Source organism: Tyto alba, unplaced genomic scaffold (genome assembly GCF_018691265.1).
Source record: "Tyto alba isolate M040663 unplaced genomic scaffold, T.alba_DEE_v4.0 Super-Scaffold_16, whole genome shotgun sequence".
NCBI classification, from domain to species: Eukaryota; Metazoa; Chordata; class Aves; order Strigiformes; family Tytonidae; genus Tyto; species Tyto alba.
Genome location: NW_024881278.1, coordinates 32,884,162 through 32,902,680, shown reverse-complemented (window position 1 = coordinate 32,902,680; position 18,519 = coordinate 32,884,162). Strand labels below are relative to the sequence as shown.

Genomic DNA, 18,519 nt, shown 5'->3' with positions numbered 1-18,519 from the left:
GACTCTGACAAGCCTGTGACAGCCTCTCGTGGGTGGGAGATTGATTATTTTCATTTTTTTCCCCCTCGACTGAGATGTGACAAATCCTATTCAGGGAGAGAACCTGTGCAGCAATTCAGCTGATTTGTGTAATTATTAGACTTGTTGAAGTCCCTGGGTTGATTTCTGTCCCCTGCTGCCACCATCCAACAGGGACAGAGGAACTATCCAGTGGTAGGTTCTTCAGTGTAAAGCCTGTCTCTGAATCCTGGAGTGGCTATCTGTGCTGTGAGTGGCCGGATCCTGCGGAACTGGGTGCACAGTGATACTCAGTGTTGGAGCGGAGAGAGGAAGAGATGCCAGTCCTGACCTTTTCACTTGCATTTTTTGTTTTCTGGGTATTTTATCAAATGGCTAGACTTTCTCCTAACGTGCTTGTTGTCCTCTGCCTTTGTAGCAGTGAGAACCCACTTTGCACCATGTCTTTGCTTTACTGACTACTTTGACTTCTTGTGCTCTTGGGAGCTTGGATTCTTGGATTCACGTGGTTACTGGCCTGATGTGAGTTTTCCTTCCAGCGCTTATTTTTTTAATGAGTGATGGATCCCATAAATTGCTAAGATGATGAGCCCTTCTCTCTTCGAGTAAACCCTATCCAGGGCTCACATCCAGTTAAGAGATGGCCTGATTTTCCTGTACCAAACCGAACCCCAAAACCCAAAGGAAAATAAAAAAAGGAAGCCTCTTCGTGTTTCCTTCGTGATTTGAGAACCACTGAATCGTATTACACCCACATGTCTCTCAGTTCTCTGAACCGAGTAAACGTAACTCAAGGCAGAGAAATTGGAGACAAAATGGACATGCCAGAGGTTTGATGTACTACATGGTTAAATTATGGTTTCAACTAACTTGAGATTTCAAAAAATTAGGCTTTTCCCAGTTATGACACCTCTCTGGTCCCACATTTCATAACGAAGCCTGTTTTAAGCTTCAAATTCTTGAAGGAGCAGAGTAGCAGTGTGCACTGCAAACGCATACTGCATTTTTCAGAGGCCCTGCAGAGTATTAAGTACCACAAGAGTTCACCTGTAAAAATGGAACTAGCCACGCAAACTCATGTTTAATATTTCTGCATCTAGCCATTTTGTTACCTCTTTCCACCACTTAGGAGGGTGCAGTAGGTGCCTTATACTGCTCAGAGTATTCGAACTTCAACAGATCTAATTTGGTTGTTTAGAATGTTTTCTCACAGGCTGAAGTAGAGGAGAGGACGACAGAGTTCAAATAGCTTTTTGGTGTATTTACACAGATGTACAGTAATATCTGAAAATAAACACCTGTCCAATTTTCAGAAATTTCATTGTATTCTATTCCAGAATGTGCATGCAGAATAGAAGCGTTTCTTACAAATATTAAAGTGATGGCCAAACATAAAATGCTGTTGTTTCATCTTGAGCAACAAAACCAGGTTGAAATTCATTTTCAGACTCTCCTGGAATAGTAAAATTTTACACATTTGCATTGCTGTAAATACCTATTTCTGTTGTGACTTTAAAATATGTATGTAAATATTGTCTTAGGTTCAGAAATGTTTGCTTTAGGAAAAGGGTAGAATGCAGGGCAACTCTGGCATGCCGACAACTCCACAGCTTATTTCCTTTTTAAATCTCTTTGCCTACGATAGAACTTTCTAATGGAAGAAGCGTGGAGCCAGTAAAATACTGGCTTGGGTTTTCTCAGTTCATCCTCCACCAGCTTGATTTTTTTTATATTTTTATTTTTCAAATGCTCTCATCTTTTTCTTGCCAGTAGAAACTATAATTCTGTAGGTAGCTTTTGAATACTCTTCCAGCTTTTCCTTGATTTTGTTCCAGGCTAGATTTTTGCCAGAGTATTATACTACAATTTATTGAATACTTCCAGTAAGGAATGTAAAAACACAGGGCTGATAAACTGGTATCTTTTTCTGATACAGGCTATGGCTTGGCCATGCTTTTTGGTGCTTAAATTCCTTCCTTGTTTCTTACTCTGATACTTATTTTACTCTTGATAGGTAGCGCTTTGCCATTAAAATTATATATAACTACGGTTTCTAAAGCGATTGCTTCCCCAGTATGATTACTTCTGTTGTAATCTCTATTAAAGACAGCAGGTATCATTTTTCCCTTTTGGGCCAGACTGGATGATTCTCACCTGAATGAATGGTGTGCGCTGGGGCATTGCTCCCACACACCACCTCCTCTTCCCTTCACATTTTTCGCAGGGTGCTGCAGCGCTCCTCCAGCTACCAAACCAACAGGAACTCTGGTCCAGCCTGAACCAGGACACAGTCAAAGCATGGTGGAAACGCCCACATACCTACCTCCTACCATCACTCCCCACCACCCTTCTCTGTCCAAAAGTATCCAACAAACAACATGGAAAAAAATGGCATTTGGGTTCTTTTTCTTGTGTCCTGGTGGCCTGTTGTCTGCAGACACAGAGCCCTTACAGCCCTCCTTAAGGGGGGAGGAGGAGAAGGAGCAGAGAGGATTAAAAGTCCCTTCTGTGTGTCAGGAGTTCTGGCAGCTCGTTTTAGGGTGAGGTGGTACAGCTCAACCCAAAGCAGAAGTTTGGTTTAGTATGCCTTGTGCCGCTTTCAAGAATGTGGTACGAATTTCCATTGCTGAACACTGCAGAAGTTGCTCACCCCTTTGTAAAAGCCAACACTTAAATCGGGAGGCGTGCCCTCCTGGGATCTTAATGTGTGACATAAAACAGTGATGACAATCCGGAAGAATTCTGGGGTTTTTTTTTTTTATTCAGAGGTAAGACATGGAAAGATCAAATTCTTTCCAGGCTGAAGCTAATTCTTACTTAATGCTCTTATTTGGCTACATGGAACATTGGGTCAGGAACAGCTGAATCAATAATCAAGTCTGGCAAGAGCTATCCTTGTATTTTGCTTGCTTTAGTGCTTTCCAATGCAATTAAATAGTAAATGTGAAGGTGGGCAAGCAGCAATTAGAACGGAGTACGATTTGTTGCCATTTTGTCTATCACAGATTTAGATATTCCAGCACAAACACTTGCAGGATTTTGCTGAGGTTATCAATAGTGGTTTTGTCGAGGTTTTCTTCGCTGTCCTCCATGGTATGCCATACTGCAGGAAAAGGGGATGGAATCAGATGTAGGACCGGAACCCCTATAAGGAGGAAAGTGAAATTTGGAGAAAAAATATTGGAGAAGTTCTGTTAAGCCAGTTGATGTGCTGCCATTTAGCAACTGTCAGGTAACTACTCAATAAGCTTTTTAGAGGATTTTGTGTCACTGCAGCTTCTGTGTACTTTTTATGAAGCTTGTGACTGCAGCTCATCCATTTCACTCTCTTTCCTAAAACTGGCACCTTCCTTTCCTTTAAGTACTTTTCCCTCTTTTTTTTTTTTTTTTTTTTTAAGGCAGCTGTAGTTAGCAGTTTTACTGTGATACTTGCTTTTTTTCCCCCCGCCTTGTTTAGAGATCCTTTGCATCGTAGTTGTTGTTACTGGGTTTAGGAGCTACAGAAGGGCAGAGAAACCGCTGCAGCTCCACAAACTGAAAACTCGTGACCGTGTTCTTGTGACAGTGTTAAGACTGAGCGCTTTTTGAAGCATATTTTAGTCCTCTCCATAAATGGTAAAATAGGGTGTTTGTATTTTTAGTCCGTAAAATAGAACCAGCTATACTCAGATTAAAGAACTTCTACTTGAAAGAATCTGTATCGCCATACATATATATATATATATATATAAAAAAGTATCTCAAGCCACCTATATATATATGTATATAAATATATATATAAAATATATAAAGTATCTCAAGCCACCTATATATATGTATATAAATATATATATAAAATATATTAAAAAGTATCTCAAGCCACCTATATATGTATATAAATATATATATAAAAATATATTTAAAAGTATCTCAAGCCACCTATATATATGTATATAAATATATATATAAAAAATATATATAAAAGTACCTCAAGCCACCTATATATATATATGTATATAAATATATATATAAAAATATATATATATATATGTAAGTATCTCAAGCCACCCATATATACTGCAACTTTTAGGTAAAAGAGGAGTAAAACATCGCGAGATGTGTGTGCATTTTACGTTACTCAGTAGTTAATAGAGCATAAGCAGTGGTAAAATTAGGGGCTGGATATGAAGATACCTCCCTCCTTTCCTAGGTAGGTACCCTCTTCACTGGCCCAGTGTTACATTCCTTTTTGGTTAAGCCTTCTCTTGCAATATGACTCTTGTAGTCCTTGCTGTAGAGTGGAAAACTTCAATCAGAGGAATTTACTCTACCTACTACCCTTCTTTGGCCCACCTTAGTTTTGAAGATGCTCTGCTGAGTGTTTGAACCAAGAAGGACGTCAGATCCACATCTTGGACCTGGACAGGTGCTCTACTCACTGACCCGTGGCCTGACAAGGGGGCAGCAGTAGTACAACCGCTTTCCCTTTCTTTGATCGTGTCCCAGAGGAACAGAACAAACACGGAGTCGGAGGCGATGGCATAGGTGTCTGCCAGGATGAATGCTTAGGTAGGGAATCCCAGCTTCAGGCATGTGCCTAAGTCCAGGAGGGATTTCAGGCTTATTGTGGTTTTTGCTGTTTCTGCTGGCCTGTGCACCTTTCCCAGCCCTCGTGCTGACAGCTGTGAAACCTCCATTCTCTTTAGGGAGTGCGGATGTCTAATCTGAGCGTGTGGGTTACTGCAGGAGTCAGTGCCTTCAAATTTAAATAGGTGATAGTGAGCATTACTTGAGCTTTGACAACAGGTCTTGAGAGATTTTTGTAGTCTTTGACGATACAACCCTCGAGTGTTTCTCTGTTTCTAGAAATAGTAACTAGCTGGCTAGTGTGGTACGTAGAGATACCCCACTGGATCGGAATTGCTTATCTTTGTGGGACACCACTGGTGACAGAAGCTCCTGTTACCTCTGTGCCACTGGAGCTGTGCTCCTGCAAAATGATGATGGGTATGTTTTATCGCTGCCTTTGTTTGGGTATGTTTTTCAAAGCTGTGACTCTTGCCCTGCATAAAGTTGGATTTGGAAGCCTAAAGTCGGAGCAAAGAAGCTTGAAAAACAAAGTCACGTGCACTTGCTCCTTCACTAAATGATGCGTTTGCTATTGAACTTTAAAATATAAAAGTTTCTGGTACCTCTTAATAAAAATGGAACATGGTCATCTTCAACCAAGCCTCGATGTGCGGTAGTCTGGAAATACTGCCTTTCAACAAGGTGATTCTTCAGCAGATTCATGTTGTGTAGCTCTTGCTCTGGAATTCACAATGGAAGTGATTATTACAACTTTTGGACAATATGAGGCATGTTAACACATTTGAATTATTTTTGCTCTCGCATGGAAGATTTTTCCATCAAAGAATATTAAAAAAAAAAAAAAAAAAAGGAGTTGGTGACCGTCTTTTGCATTTGTTCAGTACTTAGAAGACCTCAAGATTGATGCTATTACTGTCATTATACAGAAGTGTGAACTCAGACACATTAGTGAGGCAGTTCCCAAGAGCTGCAGAGTGACAATCAGCAATAGAATCTGTTTCACGGCTTCCAAGTGTCTGGGAATCTTCCTGAGTTATTTTATTAATTAAATATTACAACCCTTGTATAGGTTTAAGACGCACCAAATCGAGCATTTACGTTATTAAATACTAGAACTGTAAAACAGAGAAGTAATCTAAAAATCTGATTTACAGGATTTAATACATCCAGAAACTACACACTGAATTTTCAAATTCATCGAAAGCCCATACCCCTCTCCTTACCAATTGCTTGAAGCCTCTGAAACCATCGAACAGTGTTGGGAAAATAATTGGGAAAGACTGGGTTTGGTGCCCCAATTAAATCCAGTAGTACAAGCAGGTCCTGCAGAAGAAAGAGTCTTTAATACCGAATTCTTTATTACAAAGCTACAAAACCATCAACAGCAGCAGCAGTGAAACCTTGTGGTTCCTGTATCGGTCACGACTAGCTCTGGCCAAAGGTCTGGCTTTTCGACCATGGTGCCTGAGAAGGACTCAGTAGCAAAACCTGGTTCTAATCGGATGCCTTGGTGCTGTCTTTTTCGAGAAGGAAGAAGGTGGGCCGTTTCTCTGCTCCTCGGGCTGAAGCAGACTGCCTCACTTTGTTTGCAGTTTGTGTGTTCTATCCCTTTAAAAGCAAAACTGCAGTAGGTGGGGAGAAAGAAGAGGAAATTGCTTCTTCCCCGGAGAACAACAAAGTCTGTCAAGGGAAAGACATTTTATGAGTCACAAGATACGGTGACAGAAGAAAAGCGTCTCAGCAGTGAGCAGGGAAACTAGAAGGCAGTAGGAAGGAGGGAGCAAACCACCAGAATGTTTGTAGGAATCAGAGGGTAACAGAGAGCTTAACACTGAGCTAGGAGACGTTTGTTCATTGATACCGTGTCTGTGCTCCTTCCTAATCACTTCGAATTACCTCTCTTGAAGAAGGTGGAGATCCTAGTGTATAGTCTACGAAATTTGTGTATTTTGATTTTTCTATGACAACTCTTCATACTTGCATGGAGAAGGTCTAAGCAGATTTACCTGAAAAGCTCTTGCCAACTCTCTGTTTAATCGCATCTCAACATTTCCACAAGCCTGGGTCTTCCCTTAACTTTGGTGGAGTTCATGGTTTCTTGGCAATTTGGCCAATTAAATATTTTTAAAATGCAACTTACTATTACTCGTTAGGGAGGTGAAAACCACTTACTATGCCCTGCAGCTGATTGGTGGTTGCTGAACCAGGTGGATGGGGAGTAGATACCATTTTTTGAGCTAAGTGTTGAGATCCATAGAGGGAATCAGAAGGGGACCACCGGACGAAGGCTTCTTCACCGTCAAAAAAAATGAGCTGAAGCGACAGGTCTGGTCTTGATGTTGAGCTGCTCTGTTGGAGGAAGTTAAAAGTAACATAACTGATTCTGGCCAGAACATTCAATAAAGCATAAGTAGTGTAGTCATATCAGCAACATCAGTAGGTATATTTTCAAGGTACCCTGTGCAAGCCTTCCTGTGGCTGTTAAAACACGTTATGGTGTAATAGCGGTAGCGGTCAGTCACTATTTTTTATTTAGCACAGTGACACGTTCTCCAGTCTGGTATCATTTTGCTGCTGGTTAAGTTTCATTTCTGCCCTCAGCGGGCACGCATTGAGTGTGTTGAGACAGGCCTGCAAAACCAGGTAGCAAAAACCTCTCAAGTGAGGAGGAGACATGTCAGGAACAACACCCGGTACGAGTGCTAGTACTGTTACTCGAGAGTGCCACAGGGAAGGAGTATCTCTGCGGCGGTTGTGCATCGATGGGGGTGAATTATGTATTTGTCAAGTTGATGGCTCTCTGAGGGACGAAGAGCAGTCAGGCACGAGAAGAATGACCATTCCTTTTCCTTCAGGGGGACTCGCAACCACCAAGGCAATTTTACCCTAAGGTCAAAGCACAGAGGGTGGAGTACCTGCACCCTTTCCTTTCAACAACCAAAAATATCACAGCAGTAGAAACTGAGAATAGGTATGCTTAATGTATTGAAGGTCAGAGAGGAGACATCTGTGTGAAATTTCTTCCGTGTAGAAGGAGCCTTTTCTCTCTCTCTGTTTACTGATCGAAGCCTTGTTTGCACTGGCAGCATTTTCTAATAACCTACAACACAGCTAAACCCAGTTTGGTTCTGCTACGGGAACGGTTTTGGGAACCGCAGTCTTGGCAGTTGCTATAAATATTTTAACCCCTCGATGAATTAATGCAACTTGAAGAGAAATTCCACGATGTGGTTAAAAAGGCGGGGTCGCTGGCACCGGTCGTGTCCTGTATGGGCTGCAACTCAACCGGCTGGAGCTGATCCAACACAAACAATAGTGGAAAACTTCTATAAAATGTCGCTCGCGCCGGCAAGACTGTATTGATTATGCTCACAGTGGTGTATGGATTTCTGCAGTGGCACTGCTTTGCTGACCTTTGTTCTTTGCACAGGACAGAGCTCTTCTGATAACAGTCATTTTCCATTACATTCCGGAGGAAACTGTTAATGCCATTTGAATTCTAAAAAGTAGTATTTGTATTATTATTGCTGTTCAGCACATTCCCAGGTCTGAATAATTTAGAGAGGTGTCTTTGCCCTTTAGTTCTAAACTTAGTCTATATACCTGGAGAAACATCAAGATAAAAATCACGGCTTCAAGTCAACAGTATAAATAGATTTGGCTGAAAACATAACGAAGTCTGTTACGCTACTACGAGCAGAGCAAAAAAGGGCATAGCTAATGTATTAAGCAGATGGATCCCAAGGTATATTTTGTTAACAGACTGTACAAATGGTAACCTGTGCAAAGTAATCAGATTGCCTTTTGTCAAATGCTGTAACCTTACATGATGCATAATTCTTTGATTAAATTGTTTTATTACTTGCAGAAAATTCCAGTCTTTAAGTTGGTGTCCAGGTTGTTCCATAAATTAACCACCGGGCAAATTTATTCTAAATGAAGCTCCTAAACGAAAGCGTGTGTATTACAGGAGCCCTTTGTTTTGTGATTAAAACCAGTGGTGTAGTCTTAATCTTCTAATTCTTAAATATTCTAATGTCAGAAGGCACTAAATCAGTTTCTGGGAAGAGTTTCTGCCAAGTGATCTTCATACCCAAGTTGAGTACATTCCCGACACTTCGTAAAGCATTTGGGAGACCTTTTCCCATGAAAGCTCTGTTAGTGTATGACAAGTATTCTCTAAATAGGAAATGCTGAACCACTAGATGGCATTCATGAATCTGTAATCCTGCAAGCTTTCGGTTTGTAGGATCCACAGATTTTTGTGCCTAGCAATGGCAGCAGCACTTTGAAGCAGATTTTCATAGCATAGGTAACACGGACTGATAGTATCCTACTATCACTTTACCGTTTTCCTGTGCTCAGCCATTACTTGTTTCATAAATAAACTAGTCAAACTGCTAAAGGAAAACAAGAAGAAAAGCTTGAAATCGTTATGGGATGGAGGGATGCGAGTGTAACTCTCCTGCAGAGCCATTAGTTCATCCGTCTCCCAAAACAGAATACAACTGGGAGATTTTAAAAATGTAGGATTCAGCAAGCAACAAAACTTTGTCAGTCACCCTGGATGTTTCTGGATACGATAGGGTTCTGTGCCTTTTAGATGGAAAGCAGGATTATATCTCACTGAGTCTATGAAACATGTATTATTCATACATAAATTGCTATTTTTAGATAGTATATTTTTATTGGATCATTTTTAGACGGCCACTCTTTGCATAAGAAGTTTTTATGTGGTAACGTACTCCGAAGCAGTAGATACAGCTCTCTGTTCTGTCCTTCTTGAAGTCAGTGGGCGTTTTACTACGGGCTCAGCGCTCGGAACCAGGCATGCAGGCTACGGGAAGGAACATGGAAGTGCCCAAAATGTTGCAAAAATAAATGAAAATGAAACAACCAAGCTACCTTGATTAACTGAAGCTTGTTATCCAGGGCACGTGCCAGCTCCAGTATCATAGCACAAGGCACGGCTGAATCAGTTGCTCCTACAAATACTCTCTCCTGCCATTGTTGTCCAAAGAATTTTGAGTCATAGTGGCAAGCAAGTACTAGGTGGCGTTTTGCAGAAGGGTCAAGAGTGCTGATAATATTTGAAAATGTTTGGTAGCCGTATGGTGTGTATCTCTGAAATGTATCTTCTTCAATTTCCCAACCAGCCTGTAATCTTTGAAGGCGGTGCTTGATATGCTGCAATTAAAAAAAAAAAAAAAAATCAGATTAATATTGTTTGCTTCATAAAGATGCTGCAGACGGATTGTCATTAGCTAATTAATAGTGGCACTTAAGCTTATTTCTGCAAGTTCATGGCATTTTTAAATGCCATGATAAATTTTATAGCAAAAAATGTAATGTCACTATATAAAATAAGAAACATCTTTGCTACCTTAGCCTTTGACTGGCTCACTTGCTTTTCATTCCTCACTTTTGCCTCTTGTCTTTGGAGTCTGAAGGTGATTTGAACGATTGCTCATTAACATGACATATTAAGATCTTGCTCTCTGAAGTTTCCAGGCCAATGTTTTTTTCAGGTGTAACCAGGACAGATTTAATGTTTACCTCTTCAAATCTAAACATAGTTGTGCCCTTAAATTAAATGTCAGAAGTGGCTGCAGGGAACACGGTGTGACTGTTTCCACACTTACCACACACAGATGCCATGGCAGTATAGAATAAATGCTGAGGTGTTTGTTTGTTTGGTGTGGGGTTTTTTTTAGCTTCTATGAGAAATCTGCCTTTTGAGTGATATAAGTTGTTTATAAGGCTGTAAGAGACAATCTGATTCCTGTAAATTAAAAGAATTAAACATCTCAGAACAATGTTTTAAAAATGAAATCCTGTAAGTGTAGCTCATGTAAAGATAAAAATTAAGATAGTGAATCTATAAACGAGATCATTCATTTTAGGCGTTTTCCTACCTAAAGGGAATACCTCTAACAGCCCCAGTTACACTTAGTACAGAGTTCTGGCTGGCTCCTACTAGAGGGCCATCTCTGTTGAGCAACTTATTTTTATGGGTCCCTAGAGTGCTGCTTCAAGGCAGATTCCTCTCTCTTTAAATAAACATTAGGAAAAGCCTCTAAGGGGAAAAAAGAAAATAGACTTTGAAGACTCGTCCTGCTCTTAGTGAAGTCAGTGGGAATACTGCCATAAATGTTTAGCGCTGGAACAAACTGCCATTTTGTTTGTGGTCACCCTCTGAAAGTTTTTATGGGGTTGTATGGTGTATCTGCTCTCTGTAGGCAGAGCAAAGGACGTCTGTTACGGATTAAGGGGAATATATAAACCTGGATGGAGTTCCCAGTGTGCGTTAGCCGTGACTGGCACTAACCTTCTCCGTCAAAGGAGTATGATGCTGCTTCTGTGTCTTAACAAGGAAATGTCCTCCATTTCAAACACCCATTGTGCTTTGACAGTGGAGGATTCTTCTTTCTTCTCTTTGGTGGGGGTCTACTTCAGTGCATGCTGTTACCTTGTAACAGGATGATCCTATTTTGAATGTGATTTGTTGTTTTCTAGCCTAGGCTCAGCTGTTTTTTTTGTTTGTTTGTTTGTTTGTTTTTCTTACTTTTTCCCCCTTTAATTTGGCTGCCTTCCAGGGTATCGCTAGAGAAACCACAAAACTAAATCTACAGACACATGCGCACGCACACAGCATAAAAAAAGCTGCATTTTTCCAGTCTACCAATTGCAGAGTGGCAAATAAACTTATTGTAGCTCGGGCCACCTTGGAGCTGCTGAGTCCCTGCCTGACGGGTAGATGAAGGCTAGTGAGCTGTTAGGAACGTCTCCCACCAAACTCAGCTCTACCACTGTTTCAGTGCTGCCCTTCATCATGTTGACCAGTTCACCTGCCTGCCTGTTCGTGCCCCTCTGATACCTTTTTTGTGTTGATGCACCCATCCGAGGCAACGCTACAGGGGAGTGTAACAGCACAGGACCTCTCCAGAAAAAGGCTGGGAGGGATGTGCGTGTAATTTATTTCATCCCCACGTATGGTCCCAGGGGGGTTTGAACCAATGACCAAAAACCTGCTCGTGTGAGGGAAAGCACAGCAGTCGTGTTGTATTTTAGGTACCAAACCTGAGGCGAGCTTTTTAAAACATACATTTAAAACCACATATTATTATTTTTTTTTTTATTTCATCATGCTATGCAGCCCTGGGAAATAATGTCAGCTACAGTGCAAGCTGTGTCACGCAGGCTCCATGCAGTCTAGACTTGACCAATGATAGAGTTCATCCTACCGAATGAAAGGAACGTGTCCGTCCCTTTAGCGGTCACTAAAGGCACTACCAGAATGTAAGTGGTAGATGTTCTTAGGGGTTTTCAGGAAATGTCGTCTTACCTGTCGTACAATATAATTTCCTGGTGATCCTGGGTATCTTTCTCTCAGGATAGGGCGCAAATCATTCTCCCACATTTCAGAAACATCTGTGTTTGTGGCAACTTTTTGAATAGCATCAGCATGTAAAATTCTTGGTTGGTGAGAATACTGCAGAAGGGAGAAAAAGGAAAGATAACTATTGCTAGACCTTTTTAATCATAGTTTTCTCCAGAATTACAGGAAATGTGATATATTGTGCTACTTTGATTTACTGACAACAAAAAGTAATTTTAAAAAAAGCTTTTCTCTCAAAAACGACATTTTGAAGTCCTGTGGCTTCTGTATCTTTGATTTCCGTGCAAAACATACTAGTATTAAAAACATGGGAGAAATTTTTACCTACCAGCTAGCTGTAAAAACTCAACCCATGATTGAGCTCTCTCTTTTCTAATATCATCATTCTGCATACATCCAGCCATGTCTGCAACCACGCCACCTTCAGATGAGGTTTCCATTGAGACAAACACCAGAAGCTTTCTTTTCAGTAGTGATAATGTTTCGCTTTGTGCTGGGTCTGCGTTAGGAAGCGCATCGCCGCGAAGAAATGGGTGAACCAGCTCAGTCCCAGCAAGAGCGAGGCTGCGTGACTGTGGCCTCTGCATCCACTGTGTGACACGCGGCTTAACCTCAGAATTGTCAGCTTGTCTGTCCTGCCAGCAGCTAGTGGTGCCAGCTCCCTGCCAAGTGGCTTCTTTCGTTGCCCAAGTACGGACCTTTAGAGCGATTTCAGGTGCCCTAGGCTACTTGAGACGTCCTCGCGGGGCTGGCAAATGCCTTGTGCTGTCCTGAATGCCAGGTGGGATCCCCAGGGACATCGCAAATGCCCCTTTGGGCACCTGATTTGAACCTATCCCATCTCCAGCAACTGTCTCCTCAGGAACTTCCTGAGCCACTCCTGGTTTTATAGATTCCTATTTTAGGCACTATCATAGGATGTCCCCACCGTTTCCATTCCTTATTTCTATCAGAATGTCTTCCCTCTACTCCTCTCGTTCTCCCACTGAAAAATCCTGCTCTGTTTATTTGTTCTCTGATCAGAACTGCCTTATATGATTGATCAGACTTGCTGTCCTTCAGCGTACCCTGTCTACCTCATCCTTTTTGAGATGCTGAAGGGGAGCAAAACTGGAACATGAGTGCACCATAGCTTTATAGTGTAGGAGAAGGGTGGTATTTATTTTATTCTTCTCCTTTCTTCCAGCTCTTTAACAGCTGACTTGCTTTTGGGCTGCTGCTGCATCAAACTGACGTTTTCATAGATGTATTTACTCTGTCTCCATCACTGTGTACGTTAACAACAAATAATCATTCCCCCTCCTTTCCCACTCATGCACTTCATTTCACATTTGTCTGGAATGGCTGCTCAAACTCACTACCTGGCCAGAAAGTGTACTGACCTTGAGATCTTCTGCAGCCCTGTACAATGACCTGTTATCTTAATTACCCTGACTGATCAATGTAGTTAAAAAATGCTTTGCCTCCCTGTTTGTCTTCTTTTCTACTTCATTGGTGCGTGTGCTGAGCAAAGCAGGCACAAGCACAGGAATTTTCTAGACTTCATTGTAAACATTTATTTCTGTCCTTCTCTCTTTTCCTAGCTGTTTGTCTATGTGCGGACCTTTCCTCTAATTCCACTTCAGTTGACTAGTGAAATTAAGTAGAGGTGAGACACAAACACACTGAATCCTACAATGCCGATTTTAATATAGTGTTTAAAGCTGAGTTTTAAGGCGATAGGGACACCAAATTGTAGGATGTGCAGTTAACAGTTTTAATGCTAGTGAATTTAGACATGGGTTAAAGAAAAAACACGTTTCATCTGATATAAAGAAGAACCTTTACAAGTTTGGGAATTGTATTGTAGAAGGTGCATAAACTGTCTTTTGAAAGACTAGAGGTTTAATATAGTGGAATTTACACCAGTGCAGAAAAGGCACAGACAAGAGAAAATGTTGCTGGGGGCCTGTTCTGTTTAGGAAGAACAGGCTCTAAGATGAGAGGGAAAAGCTGAGGTTATGCACTTCAGAACAGTGTAGGAGGACAATTTAATTAAGGAAGTTTGGAAGATTTGCCTTCAGCTGAACAAGTGAAGGGCTCAATTAGAATGTGGAATTGTCTTGCTTCTAACCATAGAGCGTGCTTGGTAATTGGAGGTCACTGAATCACTTTGCAAAGAAAACACATTATTAAAGTACAAATGTATGAAAATGCTCCAGAATAGAGGAATAAATTCCCATTTCTAATAATGGAGATATCTTCAAATTTGGGAAGTGAAAGGAATTACAAAAGTGGTCATGAAATAAATGAGAAGCAGAATGAGATCTGTAGGTGACTCATTCCTTACAGTGTTGGTCAATCCCCATTTTCTCCATGGCCACAGCAGGAAGGCAGACCCATGTATTTCTGACAGAGCTATCGCTAGACCTCTTGTACTAAGCTGCCTAAAACTGCAAGACTTCAACTTCTACAAGTAGCCCATGCTCACCTGCCAATTTTGATATATTTCAGCTCAGTGCCAGTGGGAGTTAGCTTCTAAGAACTCTTAAGTTTAGGACCTGACTCCTCCTCCTCGAAGAGAGAAGGAGGGGAAGACTACGTTGGAAGACTTGTGACTTCTTCCTTTTAGGGAGAAGGCACAAAAGTGGTGAAGGGACGAGAATTTGATGAGAAAGAGGAAGTGGTTCTTGGTTAGTATCTGCACAGAGAGAGGCATTCAGATGCTGTGGTTCCACGGTTAGATGATACTAGTTACATCACTGGCGAGTACGTTGACTAGTTGGAATGGAATGAGCTAAAGAGTGTATTGGCGTAGCTCAAGGGGGCTGAAAAAAGGAGCACGGAGGCTCAACGCTTGTATGTTGACTACACTGGCCCAGGGTGCCCAGAGCTGTGGCTGCCCCCTCCCTGGAAGGGTTCAAGGCCAGGTTGGACGGGGCTGGGAGCCCCCTGGGCTGGGGGAAGGGGCAGGGGGGTTGGAACTACATGGTCTTTAAGGTCCCTTCCAACCCAAACCATTCTATAATTTAGCCTCACATATTCTTATATATGTATTATATATTTACATATACATGTATTATGCATATTACAGATATGTGGTCTATACATGAGCTATATGTATAGTAAGATTCAATTAACAGAACAGAACGACAACGTTTCTCTTTTAAAAAAAAAAAAATACCAAAACAAACAGCACTTATTTGAATGGGAAGCGAATAAAATCAAGGAGAAAGGAATGACTAAGGGGAAGTGAGTAGAAAGATATGACGGAAGCTTCATCTTGCCAGTTTGTCCTGGACTCAGACCTGTTGGTGAAGGGTTCGCTGGATTAGGGAAGCTCAGGCAGTTCTGGCTGAACTGTGAGTTCAGCTCTTCCGCAGACACCTGGGGATGGGCCTTAGAAGTGTATTTTCCATTTGGAAATACCCGAACCCTTTAACTGACATACTGTGCAGCTGTACGCTCTACCATGTTCTATTTGGTTTAGTTCTTCACAAAGAAACTGTGTTAGCGTTTCTTAATCGACCACTCATGAGTTGCTATACAGAGAAAACAGAGGTTTACTGCTTATTACGGTTTCATTAAACATAAAATTAATATTTCGTTAAACGATAAAAGCTTTTTTCACTAGTTCACGCAACACCTTGAATTAAAAACAATACAGTATGGCTCTACGCCATGTTAGATATTTTATTTGTAGATCTTATTCTTTCGAAACAATTCTGCAGTAGCTGTCAACACCGTTCCTGCTTGTTTTGCCTAGCTAAATGTACATCACTGCTGGAAGAGCTATCTGTGTTCTCAGACTGTGTCCCCTCTGAATCACCGTCATCCCGTCGAGAAAGGGACCCACGCCAGGGTGTTTACACGGCTTGATCCCTCCTGGCCTGTTTGGGTTTGCCCTTAAATTCGCACCCCACACACTCCTGAAGTCTCCTTCCCCTCCGCAGCCGTGAGCTGGGGGCGAGCGGGGACCCACGTTTCCCCCCCCCCCCCCCCCCCACCTGCGCTTCCCCGCAGCGCGACCGGTGTGGGCCGGTGACCGACTCCTCTGGAGGTCCCGGGGGACCCCCACCCCCCCCCCCCGAGCCCCGGTGGCGGGTTTCCCGGCGGCGGGGCGGGGGGGGGGGGGCGCAGCGGCGCTCCGCCGGGGTGCCCGCCCTCACCTCCCGCCCGCGGATCCCTGCCTCCAAGCCCACGGCGGGGCGGAGAAGCGCGGGGGGGGGAGCCTCGGAACCGCGACCGCCAACCCACCTTCTCGAGGGTCCAGCCCGCTCCCGCGTCCCTCCCGCGCACCGGCTGGATGCCGGCGGCGAGGCACAGTGCCCCGAGCAGGCGGAGGGCGGCCGCCGCCCCCTCGCCCCCCGCCATCCCTCTCGGCTCCCTCAGCTTCTCCGAGGCCCGGGGGCGGCGGGGCGAGGGCCGGGGCCCTGCCAGCCTCTCCCAGCTCCTCTCCCCGCCGAAACGAGCCCCGGCCCTGGCACCACGTCAGCAGGGCCAGGAGCGGCTGCCGGTGACCAGCCCCGGGCCCGCCGCCGCCCCCCTCCTTCCTCCTTCCTCCTCCTCCTCCTCCTTCCCCCCCGCCACGGCCGTGGTGCTGGAGGAGGCTCGCAGGGGCTCCTCGTTTTCGCCGTGAGAAAAAAAAAAAAAAAAAACAAAACAAAAAACGGAGCCTTGCGGTTTCCGCTGAAAACTCGGGTCGCGTTTCTCGGGGCGGCTCTGAAAGGAGGCGAGGCTCCGTGTGACCTCTGCGCTTTCGAACACGGGTGGGCAGCTCCCCGCGCGTGAATGAGGGCTCTGTAGGGCGGCCCGAGGCTCCTGCTGAGCACTGGCCATCGCCCCTTGCTGGTGACCAGTCTGAAAGGCGTGTTCGTGAGGGGCCTAGAAAGGCAAAGACCTACAGAATCACAAAGGCGCTTAATCGATTCTTTTATAAGCTCTTCATATGATCTTTTTTTTTTTAGCCCTAAAACGACACTGCTTGTTAAAATGACAATCCCGTCTTAAAGCGTTTTAAATTCTGTAATTATACTACTAACGACCAATGAAGCAAAATATCTGGCGAGGCGATATTTTGGAGTAGACCGATTAAAATGATTAAGCCAAAGATGTAAGCTTCTGAACACACAAGCCCTTCTTTAGGTCATTCGACATCCTTGTTCTGCGATGTTGTAGAAAACATCTGGCTATTCTGCATCACAAATATTCCATTTAAAGCCTCCGATTTTTACATCATTCTTAAAGTTTGGACTTAATGCTAGAATAAATTGAAAGAAAGAAGTAAAGAAAGGAGGGCACGAGCCGTAGTGATCATCCTGCCGCTCTTCAGCCGTGTACTGGAAAGCTGCATCCTGGAAACTACAGCTTTGCAAGTATCCAAAGCGTCTGCGAGGGTAATATTAGAGAAACGGAACAATTTGTTGATTTGCAGATTCTTGACCCAGATTCCACAGATTTCCTAGAAAAGCTGGTGGATCTGTTGCCCAGCATACAGATGGGGTCTCTGGTAGTGAGAGTTTCACTGCAGATTCAGCATCCTTCTAGCCGATACTCAGAACGTGGCTGTGTCCAGATTTTTCATATATGGAGAAAAGAAGAGTTAATTTAAATGAATGCCATTTTTTTTTTTCCCCTATCCCAAAAGGTCCACATGCTGCTTTGTTAGGAAATTGTTCCAAATGCAAAGCCAAGTCACTGGTGAATAGGGAGAAACGGGCAATCGTTTGATTACCAAGGAAAATCAGCAGGGTTTACAGATTCCTAGGCAAAAGCCCCGGCATGTCAGCAGAGATCAAGTAATGGGAAATTAGTCTAAATCCACCTACTAAGATGACAGTGATCCCGACAGGACTATACAACAGAAGAAAAATCTGTTGCCCCTCTACCAGTTTTCCTGTGGTTGACTATATAATCCAGATGCTGGACAGAATTTCTGGCTGATGTGCCAGTGTTCTCATAAAATTTAGCAGAAAAAAAAAAAAACAAAAGCAAAACAAAACAAAACCACAAAAAACAATAGCTACAGGAGACATTTGCCAAGAAAGTAAGTTTGGTTCAGGATTAGCTAACACTGTTTTCCCCTAAGGGATTGTGGTCTCACCAAGGGCTACAATTCTTTGATAATTTATGAATTTGGCAAGTGTAACGTCAGTTTAAGACAGTGTTGATCTCACCTACGTGGGAAACACAGGTAAAAACGTAAGTGCCAGACCAGATGCATAGAGACATTGAACATGCTTTTTAAAAGGTGTTACTTTCAAAATTTGGAGGGGAGACCTTCCTGCCCTCCCCCTTATAACCATCCCAGAAAGTCCCTTGTCTAATGATATAAAGAAGACTGAGAATAGGAAAAAAAAAAAAAAAGAATCTACTGAAATGTAACAGAAATCAGAGCAGTTCACAGCTGAAAAGAGAATTATGTAACTATTAAAAAAAAAAAAAAAGTTAAAAAAAAAATAATAAAAGGTGATGAACATTTTGGTTTTCCAGGGATTTAGTCCTTCTCCATACTACCAAATTGAAAAGATGTCAACATATTGCTCAGTGGTCAG

General features: G+C 42.8%; 1 protein-coding gene across 2 annotated transcripts; it reads right to left on the bottom strand.

The window, feature by feature from the left end:
* Positions 1 to 2,758: 2,758 nt before the first annotated feature.
* QPCT (glutaminyl-peptide cyclotransferase) lies at positions 2,759 to 16,792 on the bottom strand. Of its 2 annotated transcripts, none has more exons than XM_042789425.1 (7): positions 16,223 to 16,792; positions 11,933 to 12,079; positions 9,493 to 9,774; positions 6,814 to 6,936; positions 5,811 to 5,910; positions 5,190 to 5,306; positions 2,759 to 3,163 (listed from the first exon to the last, which is right to left on the bottom strand). In XM_042789425.1, the coding sequence occupies exons 1-7, from the start codon at positions 16,337 to 16,339 to the stop codon at positions 3,018 to 3,020; spliced, it is 1,032 nt and encodes a 343-aa protein (XP_042645359.1). In that variant the 5' UTR covers positions 16,340 to 16,792; the 3' UTR covers positions 2,759 to 3,017. The 2 variants fall into 2 exon arrangements, with proteins under 2 accessions (XP_042645359.1, XP_042645358.1); XM_042789424.1 differs by having other exon boundaries at positions 6,760 to 6,936; positions 16,223 to 16,790.
* Positions 16,793 to 18,519: the final 1,727 nt, after the last annotated feature.

Coding starts and splice junctions, on each gene's coding strand:
- QPCT (XM_042789424.1), bottom strand. CDS start 16,339: ATGGCGGGGGGCGAGGGGGCGGCGGCCGCCCTCCGCCTGCTCGGGGCA. Junction 6,937..9,492: donor ACAAGCTTCAGTTAATCAAG/GTAGCTTGGTTG, acceptor TTCCTCCAACAG/AGCAGCTCAACATCAAGACC. Junction 5,911..6,759: donor CCAATCAGCTGCAGGGCATA/GTAAGTGGTTTT, acceptor TTTCTTCTGCAG/GACCTGCTTGTACTACTGGA.